Here is an 18,029-nt window from a genome sequence, read left to right on the forward strand (position 1 = left end):
AAATATAAAAGTATAAACAGTATTACAACATATTTTGAAAGTAAAAAAAATTGGTTATAACTACAAAAAGTTTATTTTTTATATGCCGTGTAAAATTGGCTTTAAAAGCGATTAATCATTTAAAAAAAAAAAAGGCTTAAAAAAACGGATCGGTCATGGCATCGTATAAAGTTAATGATCTAATTAATAGCTTTGTAGCTAAGCCACAAACAACCTGATTTTTTGGCATACGCTGTCTAAATTATGGTTTTTTTTAGGTAATATTTATTTTATTGTAAAGTTGTGTGCCGTCAACACTCGAAGTCCGTGGCTAGATTTCTTTTTGCCTAGTGGCTTTACTTACTTCTCAATCTTTTTATGTCCAGTTATATTCAAATAATCTAAGCCTATTTATTATTTCCTCAGTAAGTTGGTAATTATGGCGGTTATGTTTAAAAGAATACTTTTCGAATGCTATTAATACTTGTTGCTTTTAAAACATAAAATGTAGTGAAAAATTTTTTTGTCAAAACGAAATTGTTTTAAATATCTCACCTATTTATTTTATTGTTAAACTTTCAGCGAGAGATGCCCTGATATAAATGTTTGTTTGCCATTTTTTTAAATGAATCAAGTTTTTGTAGCTTTGAGGTAAATTTTCTATCTATGTTTTCACAAACTACATTTATTATAAAAAGATAACATGCTTTTTGTTGCTGTTACTATGTTTACTTAATACAACTGTTTCTTTGCTTATTGTTATAACATTAATATAGCATTTAACATTATTATTTTATTCAACAGGTTTTATTCAAATACTATTGATCATAGTTTTTTCACAAAGCTATATAAACATTTTCTATTGTCATTTGCTATAAATTTAAACAATTAAAATATGGAGTTTTTATTTCTTTAAAAAAATTGCCAACTTCAAGTTTTAGCTTCAATTAAAGGGATCTTAAAAGTTGCTTTTATTTTCAGTAGAATCAACTATAATGCAATATTGGAGACTCTCCTATAATATAGGAGTGTCCTTAAAAAGCAAAGCTATAGGAAATTTTTTCAAACTATTAGTTTTAGAATTTATGCAGGTGACACTATCTTATAAGATCAATTAATATCAACTTCTACATATGCTACACGTTTCTCAAACCACACAAAGTTAACTTATAGTGTTGTGGTAAGGCTTTTGAGGACATTCTCATTAGTGAAATCAATAAAATTAAGTACTTTTATTTTTTGGCTGATGAAACATCTGATAGTGTCAATCTTAAACAGATGTGTATTGTTATTAGATATAAAGACAGTAACTATAAAACTTTATAAAGAATTTTTAAGGTTTGTTGACTGTCCTTATTTATCAAAATGTTCCGTTAGACTAAAATTATAAAGCCATGTTTATATGAATACCTTTTCTGTTGGTTATGCAAGGCTAATCGGTGTCTATTGTACTATATGAAGTTCAAAAATGGAATAGTCTGGGCATTTTTTGAGCAAAAGACTCTTTATTGTTAATGACAAAATTTCCTTTCAATGTAACTTTAGTTTTAACAAAACTTTGATAAATTGAGATTTTTAGATTGTAATTAGATTCCACGATAAACACTACGATATATCTCAAATTTTAGAGTCTTGAAATTGGCAATTAAAATAACATGTTTTAAAATAATAAATTTGGTATTGATTCATTTCACTACAACTGGTTTAATAATGCTTTTGAATTAGCTATGACTTTAAATGTTAAAAAACTAAAGCCATTGCTAAGAAAATGTGGAAAGCAATTTACTCATTATCATCACTGCCAGATTGTTTTAAGCTTTTTATCACTTTACCTCTACACCTCTACTGAACTATCTTATTAATGATCTAATTAATCATACAAGATTTCAAATAGAAAGCATTTTGGTTTTTATGGGACGCTTAGAGTTTCAACAGCCATAAGTTACCTGAATGCAAACTAAGATTAGCAAATATACCGTCAGGAACTTCTGGTTATCTATCATTTCAATCTTCGTATCCAACTTCTAATCATGCAAAGCTGGTATATGAGAAAAATCAAACAAAATCCTTATCTAGTATTTTTTAAACAAACGTTCTGACAATGACTGGTTTCCCAAACATACTTTAACTTTATTTTTTAATTCAAAACTAGGTACAATGCCAAGAAATTAAAAAATTATTTAAGAATCAGAGTGTTAGAAAAGTGATTGAATATACAGAAATTGTTTCAGATATAGGCAAAGTTTTCAGCATATTTTCTGCTTCTGGAGAGAGACTTCTAGAGTTGCTGTTTAAAAATTATTATTATATAATTATTATGTATCACTATTATATAATTATTACATAATATTATTATATAATAGTTATACAATATTATTATGTAACTATGATATACTATTGTTATATATTATTAGTATATAATTATTGACTCTTTGATTAACAACTCTTTTTTTCTTAAAACATTTTTATCATTTTATCATAGAGCATCTTATTGTTTATTTAGTTTACATGTTTAATAAATAAACTTCTTTTCTATTTTGTGTACACTTCACAATCATTGACTTCTAAAATATTAAAGTGTTTTGAACAAAATACACAGTAAACTACTAAATAAAATACTTAAACATGTGTTTAAATTTTTTTAGTGTATGATAAAGAAACAGTGCTCAATATTCATAAACAACCAAAATGTCATAAAAATAGCTTCTTGAAGATCCTATTGATGGTGAGACTGTTTAAATCGTTTTTTATTTATTATATATATTGTTATAAAATAAAAAAATATTTTAAAAATAAAATAATGTAATAATAACACAATATTATTATGATATTATTATATTGTTATTCTCTCCATTTCTGGATTCTTTCCTTTATATTTTTGTAACTATTTGCATAACTGAAATAATTATTGGAATTTTTTTGTCAACAATAGCAATATTTTATACTGATGCCTATTAAAAATAGGAAAAAAATTAAAAGTAGAGCGCTAACCTTACATATGAACATAAAAATAGAGCGCTAACCTTTCATACGAAGTGTATTATATATATATATATATATATATATATATATATATATATATATATATATATATATATATATATATATATATATATATATATATACATATATATATATATATATATATATATATATATATATATATATATATATATATATATATATATATATGTATATATATATGTATATATATATATATATATATATATATATATATATATATATATATACATATATATATATATATATATATATATATATATATATATATATATATATATATATATATATATATATATATATATATATATATATATATATATACTGCACCTCATCTGTATATTGTATTACTGCTAATCGGCACTTAAGTCAACGCGCAAAGACATTATATTAAGTTCATAGCTGTTATTACTAATAATTATATGAAACAAAGATAATGATAGATAATAATAATAATAACTATCTAAGTGCCGTTCAGCTCCTTGTTTAAATTTCATACTGAAAACGTTGCCTTGTGTAATTTAGTTATAAAACATAGTGATTTTTTAGTTGAGTACATATAAACTTTTACCTAAGTATTTTTATAGCAATTATTATTTGAATAAGGGTTATCTAAGTTTAAAAAAGCATTATACAACACAAAAACTAGCATTATATAACAAAAAAACATTAAATAACACAAAATATATATATATATATATATATATATATATATATATATATATATATATATATATATGTATATATATATATTTTATATATAAAGGGTGTTTTTTTTAGAGGTATAGAACTTTAAGTTGGCATTACTGTTCAAGATGGCGACCAATTTAACAGGTGACAAGTGATTTATTCTCAGTTTGGTTTGCAATTCATCATGAATAGACTCGCACCACGTTTACTCTTATTGATAACTCGCATTCCCAGAGACGCCGTACGTTGCGTACAGAAGAAGCTATTGCTACTGTAGAGCGTAGCATTGTGGAAGACCCGAATGAGTCTATCCGCCATCGAGCACAGAAATTGGATCTGTGTCCATCCACTGTATGGAAGATTTTGCGAAAGGATCTTGGTATACGTGCTTACAAAATCCAATTCGTGCAAGAATTGAAGCCAAACGATCATCAAGCAAGGCGTAGATTCGTCGAATGGGCTAAAAACGAGATTGCCGTTGTTCCCGATTTTCATAAGCGAATTTTCTTTAGCGATGAAGCGCACTTCTGGTTGAATTGTTACGTCAACAAACAAAACTGCCGCATTTGGAGTGAAGATAATCCTCAAGTGTATGTCAAAACACCGTTACATCCAGAAAAAATGACTGTTTGGTGCGCTTTATGGGCTGGTGGAATCATTGGTCCGTACTTCTTCAAAAATGATGATGGCCAGAACGTTACAGTCAATGGTGATAGGTATAGAGCCATGATTACAAACTTTTTCATTCCTGAATTGAACAACCATGATGTCCAGGAGCTGTGGTTTCAACAAGACGGCGCAACATGTCACACAGCTCGTGCCACAATCGATTTATTGAAAGACACGTTTGGTGACCGCCTAATAACTACCTAAGACTACCCGCAGGATCATCACATGTGAAAGAAGTCACTCGCCTACATTTTTGATGCCAGTTGACTTTGTTGAAGTTTTTATAAATTTTAAAAAATTGATTTAGATAACCTCTTAATCTACGTTTAGCTAATAAGCTGAGACCAAGATTTGCCAGACGTGATTTGTACTTCATGCTGTGCAATTGCAGAACAAGTTGAGTTGCCCTACCTTGAACTGATTCTAACTTTTTAATAACTTTTTGTAAGAAAGGGCTCTTAAATGGTGCTCGGTACTCTTATAATGGCCGCACTAGGATGTGTAAAACTTGATGAAGATACTTAGATTCCATTTTTAAAAAATTTCTTTTGAGTATCCCAAGTTTTGCTTTAAGAGTAGCTTGGCTAATCTGTTCTAACCATTAAGTTTATTAATAACTAAGGTACCCAATGTTTTTTTGACAGATACAACTTCAAGAGGAAAAAAAAAAGTTTGCAATTTCTTTTAAGTAGTTTTGGCATATCATTTATGAATGTCAAAAATAGTAGAGGTCCTACGACCAATCAAGGTGGAACTATTCATTTCATTATTTTTCCAACTGTAGAGGTGGTGAAAATAGGCCTGTAATTTCCAGGATCAGTACAATGATACTTTTTGAATATGGGCGTTATATTAGCGAGTTTCCATCCAGATGACACTTGGTCAGAATCAAAGAACTTGATAAATATCAAAGAAATAGGCGCACTGAACTCTTTAAAACAAGTTTTGAGCACTAAAGGATGAATTACATCATTACCGGTGGTTTTTGAAATGTCAAGCGCAGATAAATATTTTTCGATATTACAACAATTAAACAAAAAGCTTAAAACTGGTAAACAAACAGCTTCGGTTCTTTGAGGAAAAATAGGGGATTGAGATTAAGTTACAGGTAATGAAAACGCTTAAATAACTAATTTAGACAGTCTGCTATAGGCTTTTTATCGAAAAATTGTGTTCCATTGTGATCAAAAAGAGATTAAAAAGAATGTCACTTTTACAAGACTTTTGGCTGTTTACATAAGAAAAGAGCATTTTCGAGCAAGATTTGCAAGCAAAGATGATTTCACTCTCAAACTTTAATACCGCATTAGCCACAAGTTTTTTGATCAGACAGTTTTGTTTATTATACAAGACTCGAATACTGTCTTTAAATTTACTAGAAGCACAGCGTAACTTTATAAATAGTCTAAATTTTTCTTTTGTCGCAGCTTTAATACAAGAACTAAACCATTTTGGATCACTCTTCTTCAAACTAAACGATAACTAAGGAATGTACTGTTCAATCAAAAAAATGTATGCGTGTTTAAATATTTCGAAGCTTTTGTCAACTGATTTACTTGATAATAAGTTTGGCCAGTCAATTGCCTTTAGCCCTCCATTGATTGCATTATAGTCATCTTTGTTATAGATATAACTTACTTCGTGTATTCCGGAAGGTTTAATTGATGATTAAAGTTTGTGATCCCATAAAAGTGAATTGTGAAAATAATATTTTTGAGTACATCCAAGTGGAAAAAAAACTGCAACATTATAAATACGATCAGGGTCATTTGATAGCACTCGGTCAAGCGTATTATTAATAAAAGTTGGTTCAGTCACAAACTGTGATTGGAAACAACTTTTAATAGTATCTAAAAAAAGTTGACTAGACTGTCTTCCACTTTTACATTGGCCAACCAAATCACTTCACCTGATATCACTATGATTAAAATCACCAACAATTAGAACACTTGTAAATTTCCCACAATCAATTAGAGCTTTAGCACATTTGATTGACTTATTAGTTTGTAAATTAAACTCATTTCGAGTAAACGGATGACGATAAATACATCCAATAAACAAAATATCATTTTCAAATGAAATTTAACACCATATTTGCTCACCCATTTATTTATCACTAAACTTGCATTTAAATGAAGGTATATATTTTCAAACACATATGGCCACATCACCTCCGCAAATTATCCTATTTCTAAGGTACGCAGTGTAATTGTCTAGATTTGTTAAAGATGTAGAAGTGAACTACGTATCTCTCATTGCAATGATGTGTGGGTAATCAAATGGTGCATTTCTAGCTTGGAACTCATCCCACTTAGCTTTTAAAGAAGTTGGATTAAAAAATAGACGATAAAGTAAAAGGACTTTAAGCGTTTTTGTTTGGTATTTCATTCTTTTTGTTCAATCCATCGAATTGACCCAGATTGCGCAGACCAGAAAAAAATTTTTCTTTTTATAATGCTCCAATTAAGTGGCCTCTCAAGCAGACCTTCAAATGGATTTGGAAGAGCATTATTTCTAATTCTACATTCAGGATAAAGTTTAGATAGAGCTATTCTTTCGTTGTCGGTTTGGTCTGGTCTAAAATAAACTTTTGTAAAACAAGAACTATTTTTAACTCTCTTGCGTTATCCAAAGCTAATTGACGTTTTCCATAATCCTTGAATTGATTAACAACAATGGGGAATGCAAAATGCCGTCATCGGACCACTGTTGTATATTTAGCGTTTTGCCGCCATCGGTCCACTGTTGAACCACCTAAAGTTTGCTGCTAACAGTCCGATGTAGGTACGGTGTGCAAGTCAACGTGGCAACACAGCGGGCGCCGATGTCGGCATGGCATAAGTAATGACAGCGGTCCGTCGACGGTCCAATTTTCTATTGTTTGCTGAGAAACACGTCTTGAAAAGACGTCTTTAGAACGTCTGAAATAGACGCCCTCAATTTCTTTATTTGAAATCAACTAGGGACGTCTTGTTGACGAGAAATTAGACGTCTTATTGATGTCCAAAGAACGTCATTATGCCCGCTGGGTCTTGTGATATTTTATGAAAGAGTTTCGGAAAGTATTTATTTATATGCTGCTTTAAACGTTGTGTAAAGATTATTTTTCATGACTTCATAATATTTCCATTGACATTGTTTGGTCCTCCTGAATTATTTCTTTTCAACAATCTGAAATCTATATCAAATTCCTTAGGTTTGTAAAATGTAAAGAACTTTTTGTTTGTTGTTTCTCGGTTAATTTATAATTTGGTTAAAGGATTTTGTTTGATATATTTGCTCCTATTGTTGGAAAAAAGTTGTTAAATTCAAACGCAATTTTATTAGTATCATTAACTATTTTATTTCCAACTTTAGTTACAAGTGGCAGAGATCTTGAAATCACTTTTTACTTTCCTGTAATTTGTTTCCTTATTTCCCGCACGCGTTTTAAGTTATGTTTGTGTTTCGTAAGCAATTTAGAATAATAATTTGTTTTGGAGTTTTTCAAACGGATTTTTGTAGTTTTTGTAATTTTGATTCTGTTTTTTGGACTTCGTTTTTTAAGTATTTATTAAACTTTTGTTTTAGTTTTAAAGACTTTTTTAGACCTATAGTAATCCTTGGAGATAATATGCCGTTGACAATCGTTTACTATTCGTATTATTTTTGTCATTCTATTCCCGTTTTTTATTTGATAATCTGATTTAATAGAAAAAAAATGTGGGAATTTGATCGGAAACACCAGTCTTTACAACTATTTTTTTAGAGATTTATTAAAATAGTCCACGGTAATATATTATCAATATAAGTCAACCAATCATTTGTAATTCTAGTCGGTCTGTCTTATATTGGTATTGTTCTTAATTTCAAATAAGCTGTTATAAAAGGTTTTTATGTTTTGGTTTTCGCTATACTCAAAGTAATTCAAGCTAAAGTCACCTAAATTATACTCAAAGTAATTCAAGCTAAAGTCACCTAAAAATAACTTTTTTTTTTTCTCGTGTCTAGTTTTTTCTATTAGATAGCTTTTCAATAATTTACCAAGATTTTCTGTTCTTTTCGTTAAAGGCCTATAGCCATTTTAAAAATTGTTAAGTTTTCTTGATCCGTAACGGATGAAGAGTGCTTAACAGTTGAACTAATAAACTGTTATTCTAAAAACATTTTAATCAGCTGTTGTAATAGGACTCCAGCTGGGAGAACAAAAAATCTTGGTAAACTTTTGAAAAACAATCTAATAGAAAAAACTAGTCAAGAGAAGAAAAATGTTATGTTTTGGGTGACTTTAACTCTGATACGGATTATCCGAATCAGAAACACTCACATTGCTCCTAACTTTGTTGAAAAAATATTTTTTCAAATAAAAAGTACTAATTTCGTTATTATTCATTTTTAATTTTGTTATAAATAACCGTGAATAAACTTTGTTTTAAAAAGGCTTAAAGAATATTTTATTGAACACAACTTTAGCGAATTTACCTGATGCTTGTAGTTCTTTTGCTTGTCGGAAAAGTTGTTCGCAAATACTGGTTGTTTGCTCGCTGGAATCTTCGTTAATATACATGTTTTCCTTCCATAATTTCGTTTTTTTCAAGAATGTTTTTACGGTCTTTAAAGTTGAGAAACTTGAACACTAGTTCGCTTTCGACACTTACTATCTTTGTGTTGTTTTCTTCCAGCACAATGTGCTCTTTAATACCTTCTTTAATATCCGGTTTTTCACTCAGTAGATTTTTATTCAATTCTTCACTCTTCTCCTATGCTTTGCCCTCGGTATCCTTAATACTCTCAAATTGCAAGTTATTTCTTCCACTTCGGTCTTTTAATTCTACAGATTTATTCTTTAGTGGTTCATCTTATAGTTTAAAAATTTTTCATTTAGTTGACCGTGTCCATTTTTTTTTTTTTTTTTTTTTTTGTAATATTTAACGTTTTATTTATTGTTTCGTTTTGCTCACTAACAAACTTGATAGTTTAAGCTGTAAGTCCAGGTATTAATTCTTTTTTTTCTTCTTTTATAATGATTAGTTCGTTTTTTAATATTGTATATGATCATTTAAAATTTTTATTATCGTGTTTTTAAGAATTTTCAATAAATTTTTTACTTGTCTTAACAATAATTAGCCGCCGCGTTTGCCATGAGCAATGATAAGCAATTAAAATTGTCGTGAGCAATAACAAGCTATTTAGGTTTATTTGAGATTTCGGAGATATGGCATTAGGTATGACCAATAAACAGGGAAAACGTATAAAACAATAAATACATGATACAGGGCATTTCAAAAATCATACATGTAAAGGAGATGTTGAGATGACAAATACACTTTTAAGAGGAACACACCAAAATGTTATGTTGAGTAAATTTACAGTAGACCCGCTTGAAAAAGAATTAAGTGAGTTAAAACAAGGATTTGGTGGCACATACTTTTTAGGGAGCCAACAAGTTATTGAAAAGTTTAATATTTCTAAAACTTCACTTTTCTTGGTAATTTTATCGAATTTTACTTAATGAATCTTCAGCTGTTTTTTTGTTGTTGAAATTTGTTTATTGCTTTAGTTTAAGGATGCTTGATGATTTTGTTCATAAAAAGTTTCTGTTTCAACAAATTTAAAAATTTGAAACGCAAAAAAAACTTTACTCGTTTAAAGCACTACATTAGAAACGCAAGGTCAGTATTTTTTTCTATATCTGTAAACTAATTACCAAGGAATGCAGAGCATTAATAAGGTTCGATTTTCATAGTTGTATTATTTTAAGAATTTTCCTTATATATAGAATAAATCTTATTATAGCTCTCCAAATTGAATATATAGTTTTCAAATCTAAAAGTCAAAGCAAAATGAAATTATTTTTAAAGAAGAATTTGAAACAAAATTTTAATTGAAAACTATCCAAATTTTTTGTGTTACGTATTATTCTACAAAAAGGATATTTTTATATAACAAAAATTCAATGTGCAATCCTTCAAAACTGCTGCACTTCGTTATCAACTAATCTAGTTTTAATTAAAAACATGATTTCATTACATCTTTAATGGTCATCTAAAGGAATCCGTAGCGACATGACTCTAGAAAAATGAAACACGAAATATAGTCAGACCATTAATTTAATCTAGATTTTTTTTTAAAGGTATTTATTGTTGTATAAGCATTAGATTCTTAACAGCACAAAATACATCTACATTTGGACCCATGTTAACCCTCCCAAAAATGTTGCTTAATTCAAAAAATCTATGCATTATTCTGTCTTGAAACTAATTAAAAATAATTAGTTTTTAGTAGTAATTGAGTATTTTTTATATCAGATAAATTATTTTCTATATGTTAAACTCCGTTTTTAATACCCTTTTTCTAAAGTTTTTCTAAAGATTTTTGATTTAAAAAATCTCTCTCTAAATGTATGCACCTTTTTAAATAAAAAATGCACTTAAATGCCTACTAAGCTAATATTTAAAACTTAGAGTGCTTTTTTAACCACTTATAACATACAGAATAAAAATATCTTTTAAACCTTTCTTCTGAAAAACTGATAAATAATGATTATTAACCCCACCCTACACTATGATTTCAGAAGTAAAAAATGACTCGATAAACTTGCAAATTTTTACAAAAAGCCATAGATCAAGTTAGTTTCACAAGTAGTTTGTTCTGAAGTTGCCGTTCTTTTTTTTGATTTTCAGTACTTGAGTTTTTAACCTTGATGCGCTTTTTTTCTGTATTTTACAACTTACTCTATATTATTATGATTGAGGCTTCTCTAGGAGCCAAGCTTGAACCTCTATATCTTATCCTTTCAAATTTATTGTTTTTTTTTTAAGAACAAACTCATCTTTGTCTGATTTTGTCATTATTTCAAAAAAATATTGTTGATAATAATTAATCTTTTTGTTTGAAAAAAATTTTTATGATACTAGTACTAATTGTTCATTTGCTTCTTGCATTAACTGTATAAAATCTCTTTCACTTCTTCTTGATTTTCTGATTGATAAAGTTTGCAGGTTTGTAAATTATAAGTTAACCGCTTTTTAAGCCCTAAACGCGTACTGGCGTCTGTAAGTGATAAATTGAACTTTTTTTTCAATCTAACATTGGCTGTGGTCAATCAATCCAAATACAAGTCATTAGATTGAAATTGTTGGTTTAGAGGTATTTCTAATTCATTAGGTTGATATTGTTAGTTTAAAGGTATTATTTAAATAAAATTCCGTAAAAATAACTTATGCCAAGGGTCAAAAAATCCAAAATTAGTTTTTTTAATATCTTTTATATTTTATCTTTTGATTGTCTTTTAAACGCTCAAAAATATTTTTTCCGGTCTGCTCTGTTTCTTAGCGAAATTTCTCAGCTCTGTTTCTTAATTTATAAGCTATTTAAACAATCTTCAGCGTCCCTTAATGTCATACATAAATATAGGAATGAATTAAATACGTAAATAATAGCAGTCTTAACAAAATCTTGACAGCGCTGTGAATAACTTGCTCCAAATCAGTAAATTAATAAAAACGTTAAAAAACATTTTTAGGTCTGACGCATTTAATTTTCTGGCATTAACATCGCAAAAGCTTTAGGTATAGTGTGTTATTTTAACTATCTAAATAAAAAGTTTATGTTTTATGTTCGCTTGTTTTACATTAGATGATAGCAATATATACTTTATATTAGCAGAAACGCTATTGCTTTCTTTTTTTTCATATTATGCAGACAGGTCATTGCACTTAAACAACAAACTAGGTTTAATTAGTATTGGAATAGTTTTGTCGGCATTAACTTATTATCAATTGTAAACGCAGCACGTCTAAAATTTTATGACAGACTGTTCTATTTTGAAATTGTTTCTTCCAGAAAAGGAAACTTGATGGGCGTTAAATGCGACAGCACTTGGTTTAAGGGTGCCATGCATTATAACCATATAAGGGATTTAAGTGGCTACTATCTTGGTGGTATAAGTGCCATAGCCACACATGATCCTTACTTATGAGTCGTAAATGATAAATTAATTGAGTGTGGCTATCATTTAGTGACGCATGGAGCCACAACAAACTTTCTCTTCGTGTTATCATAAAATTTTTCACCTTTTAATGGATATTTTTTACTGACTTGTAAAACTCTATCAAAAGAATAATGACTTTTAGTTAAATCATGGAGGTATTATATGTTTTATGAAACTTTTATATTTTATATTTTACTAATATTGCCACAAAGCATGGTCTGAATATACGGAAAGTACATAATATGCCTGTAAGTAAAAAAAAAAGATAATAAAAAAGAATTTGCTCACTATTCAATTTTTTTTAATTTGTGTTTTTATTTCCTTGAAGGTTGTTTTTTATAAAAGGTAACAAACCCCTAAACATGATTAAACTGATACAGCCATAAATTAGGTTATTAGCGAAATAGGTTTGGATAGTCTGAAGCTACACTTATGTGTTTAAAAATAAAATTGAAAGCTTTTATGAAATATTTGTAAAATAGTGGACAAAAATAGTAAAATAAATGCAGCGTTTCCTAGAAACCTATTCTTTTGAAATAGTATTATCATCGCGCTTATCGATCCTTTTGTTACAAGTGTACTTGGTACAATCCAACAAAATGCCACATGTCACAGAATCTGGCCTGACCAATCAACAAAATCTTTAAGCGCTAGTTATCCTAAAGCTATGAAGAACTGTAAAAGTAAAAGATAGAGTTTGGGGAAAAAAAAAGAGTCAGCTTTTATTTTTAAAGAATTTTTGTTTTCAACTCTAAAACAACTCTTAAAAAAATAGGAGAGTATTTGTTAAAAAGCTTGACGTCATTGTTGAGGGAAAAACAAGCTAATCACTTATCTCAAAAAATTTTGTGAAGAATGTTTAGCTCCAACTGCAATCTTTTTACTACAGAGTTAAAAAAACTAAGGTTCTATAGCAGAAATTGCCATAGAAGCTCTCCAATAATCAATATAAATAAAAAACTCGAGCAGAAGAAGTATATGCAAAAGTTAAATATTTAAGCAGTAAATGTTTAGGATTTGTTACAAGTTTTTTTTTTCGCATAGCCATATCAACGACTAATTATTTTTGTTAAATCAACTAGTTTTTGAAATAATAAATTCAATAACTTAAGGAGTTAATCATTCAAGACGACAAAGTATTAGTTGTAGAGTAAAAGTTGGCTCATCAAAATAGAAAGAAAATCTACAGATTTATTAACTTAAAGAGTCAATCATACAAAACAACAAGTTGAAATGCTTACGCCGACCAAAGTATCTCTTGGAAATAATGACACAACGATAATACTAAATGTGAAAGACGGAAAAGTTTTCAATATGGTATCATCATGTTTATTTGTACAACAATGAATTACGTATAGTTAAACCTACTGAATGAAACATAAATATATTATTAAAAATATGGAAAGAATGATTCTTTTATTTAGACCTTTTTATTTACTGCGCCTTTTTATAGTTGAGCTAGATCTTTTGAATACTAACTTTGCATGTTAAAAAAATTAGTAGTTCAGGAAAATTTTTTGTCTGAATTTTTGTGCCCATACAACAAATTTATTTTACAAATAATGGAAATTATGCTCTTTAATTTTTCAGAATTACTGCAAACTTGGACAACTTAACAAGAAGTTAATAAAACAGGATTTAATAAAAATTAGCGAGAAAATAATAAACTATTTTCTAATTTATAAACTTGAGTCATAAAATCAAATTCAATAAATTCTGAATTAAAACATAAGAAACGCTTGACCTGAATATTAAAAATTTGAGTGGTAACATATGCCTGTTAACCTTCATATTTTTTTTTAGCAGAGATATTATAGAAACTTGCATTTCTTCAATCGGATAGAATTCTAATTATCCCCAAAATGCATTACTAGAAAATTACTTACTTACGTTTGTAATTGAGCGAGAAAAAAATCCAATATCGTCATCTAAGTTAGGTAATAATGGTTCGCCTCGATACATTCCACCATTAACTTTGTATTGCTTGAGTGATTGTTTTTTCCATAAGTAAATTGTTTTCTCTTTTTCATCCTTGTATAAATGAAAATCTAAACTGGAATCATCATGAAATAAAAAAGTTCCATAAATTAAACTCATTTTAGACTGATAAAGCAATCCGTGCTGTTGATGGCTATGCCAAATTAAACCAAAGTCGTAACATGGTACTAAATATGTTTCTGGGTTGTTTTTTTTTATAGTAATCATTATTTTATATCGTTTTACTGCATTGCTTAAAAATTTTGCATCTCTGAAGTGTGGTAGTAAAACATTGTAGCTAAAGATTCTTTGACGCTGAGCAGCTGCTACTATATTATACGAACATTTAAAAGGTTCTGATGACAAAAGTACTGGTTTTGAGTTAAAAAGATCAATTTCATATGGTATATTTGGGTACTCATTACACCAATATTTCTGCGAAACATTTTGCGTATGTAAGGCAAGAAACATTGGAACACGATCAATAACTTTTCCAACAATGTTTCTGCAATCTTCATTGTATGCAACGGGATTCAATACATGTGCATGCCAAACCCATTCAATATCTAATGGAGCAACAACAACTAAATCATACTTGGCAACAAGTGGTAGCCAGTAGTTTTCATATCGGTAAACTGCATTTCTTAAAACATTTTCAAAGTACAAAGCTGGGTACTTGTCAACAAGGTAAAGAAAATCGTATTCGGCTTGAGCAGTCTGAACCATATCAATGCTTGATAAAAACTTTGTGTGAGAATTCCCCATGCTGCAACACGTTTGTATTGAGATTAACAATGGATTCTTTAGAAGTATATTTTTTAAACTAAAATTTAAATATAAATAATATAAATTTGAAATACCTCAATGTATAAATTTTAGACCGATACATAAATCACAAGCTTATCATAAGCTAGTTTATATTGATGTTTTAAATTAGTCATTTTATTTGAAAACATTAAATATTGTTGCAATAAAGAATTATTACTAAGTTTTAATTTTGTTTATATTTTAAACGTTTTTGTATTACGTTATCAAAATGTTAATCAGTTGAATTGAAAAGCTTGTATGCATTTAGTATAAATAAAGTTGAACTTAACAAACTATGTTAAGAATTCAGTTTCTACAGCTGACAGTTAGTATTTCCATAGAAACAAAACCTCTTTAGTATTTTTTATGATAAGAAATGTAAAAGCTAATTTTTGATGCACAATTTTTTTTAACTTAAATCTATTTGATCAAATTATCACTCTTAGAAAATTTAATCCATTGAGTGTGGTAAGCCTTAGATATTTATTGAAGTATACAGATATTATAAAAATATAAATTTGTATAAAAATAAATAAATAAAAGTATTCATATTATATTTGTTTACAAATACAAATTTAGTGCTTTATTTACTTATAATAAGTCATTTTTAATCTAAGTTTAATAATACACAAGAACTTAAGTGATGCAAAATCATTTATCACTCCTTTTGGTGAGTCTGCGGGGCTATATTCCGTTTATTTTATTGCTATTAAAAGCTACAATTTTTTAACAAATAAAAGATTTATAAAACCTATGTAAAAAAAATACAAGTACGGTTATCAAAATTATAAGTTAATCAACAACACGATTAAGTTTTTAGAAAGTGTATTATCGTCTTGTTAAAAGTACAGATTTAAAGAAATAACTCATATGTCGGTATGTGATATAAAATATTTAAATTGTTATTATTGTTGATTGTTATACGTCATGAAACATTTAATTGTTATATGGTAGATTAAAGTAATATGAACACTTTAAGCAAAAATTAAAATATTTAAAAAAATAATTATGCTGGATCCAAAATTTTTGCGAACAAACATTTTTTAGGGATCACTACTTTTGATCCACTTAGATATTTGGGCACCCAAAATTTTTTCTTAAAAACAAGGAGGTTTTAAAAAAGTAGCAAAAGCGCTCATATTACCAAGACCACTTGGTTATATGAGGACTTTAAGTTAGCTCAATAATTTATCATTAAAGTATGTAAAAAAAATACCAACCTGACAGGTAGAACTAATTTTTGTAATATAATGATTTGCAATTATCAAAACATAACATTAAAAGATCAAATTTTAAACCACTTTTTGTTGAAACAATACTACTATGTGTTCCCCAACAAAAAAAAAAATTAGTTTATTATTTTTTCAATTTTATTTACTCAAACCTTTAAACAATAAAATTACAAGTTTTAATTAGATGATAGCAACAGGTAACCTAAGGTGCTCATTTTACCCTAATCTACCGTACGTAATGAATTATTTGATTGTTATACGTCATGAAGTAGAGTGTTCTCAAAGTTTTTTTCAAATAGCACCATTCTACCAATTTTAAATAACGAATTTTAGGAATAAAGAATTCTAAAGAAAACTACGTACTTTTATTAACTTAATATGTCGTAAATGTCAACTTTTATCAAAGTGTATACGAAACGTATACAAAAGTATCAAAGATTGGTTTTTTTTTTAAAAGTAAGAATATATAAAAAGTGAGGAATCCAGCATTTTTTTGTGTTTAAGATCCAACAAATTTTTCTCAAATTTCTAAATTCTGTTTCAAGTAGTTCTGTAACAAATTTTCCTAACTTAGTATACTTGTAACAAAAGTGCTTCTCTTAATAGCGTTTTAATCAGCTAGACTATTTCTTCGCGTCTATAATTAGTGAAATGCCTTGCTACATGTAATATGCCTATTTTCTGATTTTTTTCATGCATAATGCTGTATCGCAAAATTCTGAAAGCAACCTTTCTTTCTTTATCATTTAGATCTCAGAGGAAGCTTTTTGATCATTATTGAACCTAAAATATATGCCTGCACTTTTTAGATTAAGATGTTTCCATTATGTTACAGCTATTTTAATAAAATCACCAGTCTTGTTAAAGTTTGAGATAGTAGAAGTTTCAGGGTGATTAAGAAGAATATTGTATGTATTATCAGAAATAAACGTTTTGCTTTCTGAATCCATTATTTTGTATGTTTTTGACAACGTGGACAAAAGTCAAACAAAAAAAGAGTTCTATCTGTAGTTAACCAAAGCTTTTCATAAAATATTAGAATTAAATCTTTATTACATATTACTGCCTTTGCTTTGCTATTTGACTCTCTTACTGATTCTAGGCTAAATAAATTTGATCAAATAAAAATTAGGAATTTGTTTGTTTACAGGTTTTCACAACATTTTCAAAACAAATTTATGATCATCGAACATATAATTTGTATTACAAGTTATCAGAACATCATAAACACTTTTCGAAAGAGAATTTATATCATTGGTTTTCCAAAAACAACAACTTCCTGATACAAGAATATTTTTGTAACATACACCTTGTTACAGAGAATAATAGTTCCTAGTAAAAATTTTCAAGTTAAAAAAAAAAGTAGTAAAAAGTTCATTGCAATTTTAGAATAAAAATCTAAGAGGAAAACTGTGCAAAATTTTATTTTAGTTTAACCTTTTTAAGTTTTGATGTCAATCAGATCATATAATAAAGTGTTTTAAAACTCGCATTAGGTAAACGTTCTATTGTATGATATTAAAAAAACAACGTGTTTTCTACTATTTGTCTCTAGGGAATCTATAAAATTTTTAAAACGTTTTTAAATTGTTTGACTTCTTAAATGATAAATAACTCGAAGAACACCAATAAACACATTTCCCCATTTTTCATAAACATAAACAAATTTTACCATTTTCATA

The 18,029-nt window shown here is 28.0% G+C and overlaps 1 protein-coding gene across 2 annotated transcripts in view; it reads right to left on the reverse strand.

Moving 5' to 3' along the window:
- LOC136091442 (uncharacterized) overlaps positions 1-15,153 on the reverse strand; it is a 58,657-nt gene extending 43,504 nt beyond the window's left edge. For both annotated transcript variants that reach the window (XM_065819034.1, XM_065819033.1), the window contains exon 1: positions 14,222-15,153. In XM_065819034.1, coding sequence (XP_065675106.1) covers positions 14,222-15,073 — 852 coding nt within the window. In that variant the 5' untranslated portion in view covers positions 15,074-15,153. The remainder of the gene's footprint in view (positions 1-14,221) is intronic.
- Positions 15,154-18,029: the final 2,876 nt, after the last annotated feature.

Source organism: Hydra vulgaris, chromosome 15 (assembly GCF_038396675.1).
Source record: "Hydra vulgaris chromosome 15, alternate assembly HydraT2T_AEP".
Taxonomy (NCBI): domain Eukaryota; kingdom Metazoa; phylum Cnidaria; class Hydrozoa; order Anthoathecata; family Hydridae; genus Hydra; species Hydra vulgaris.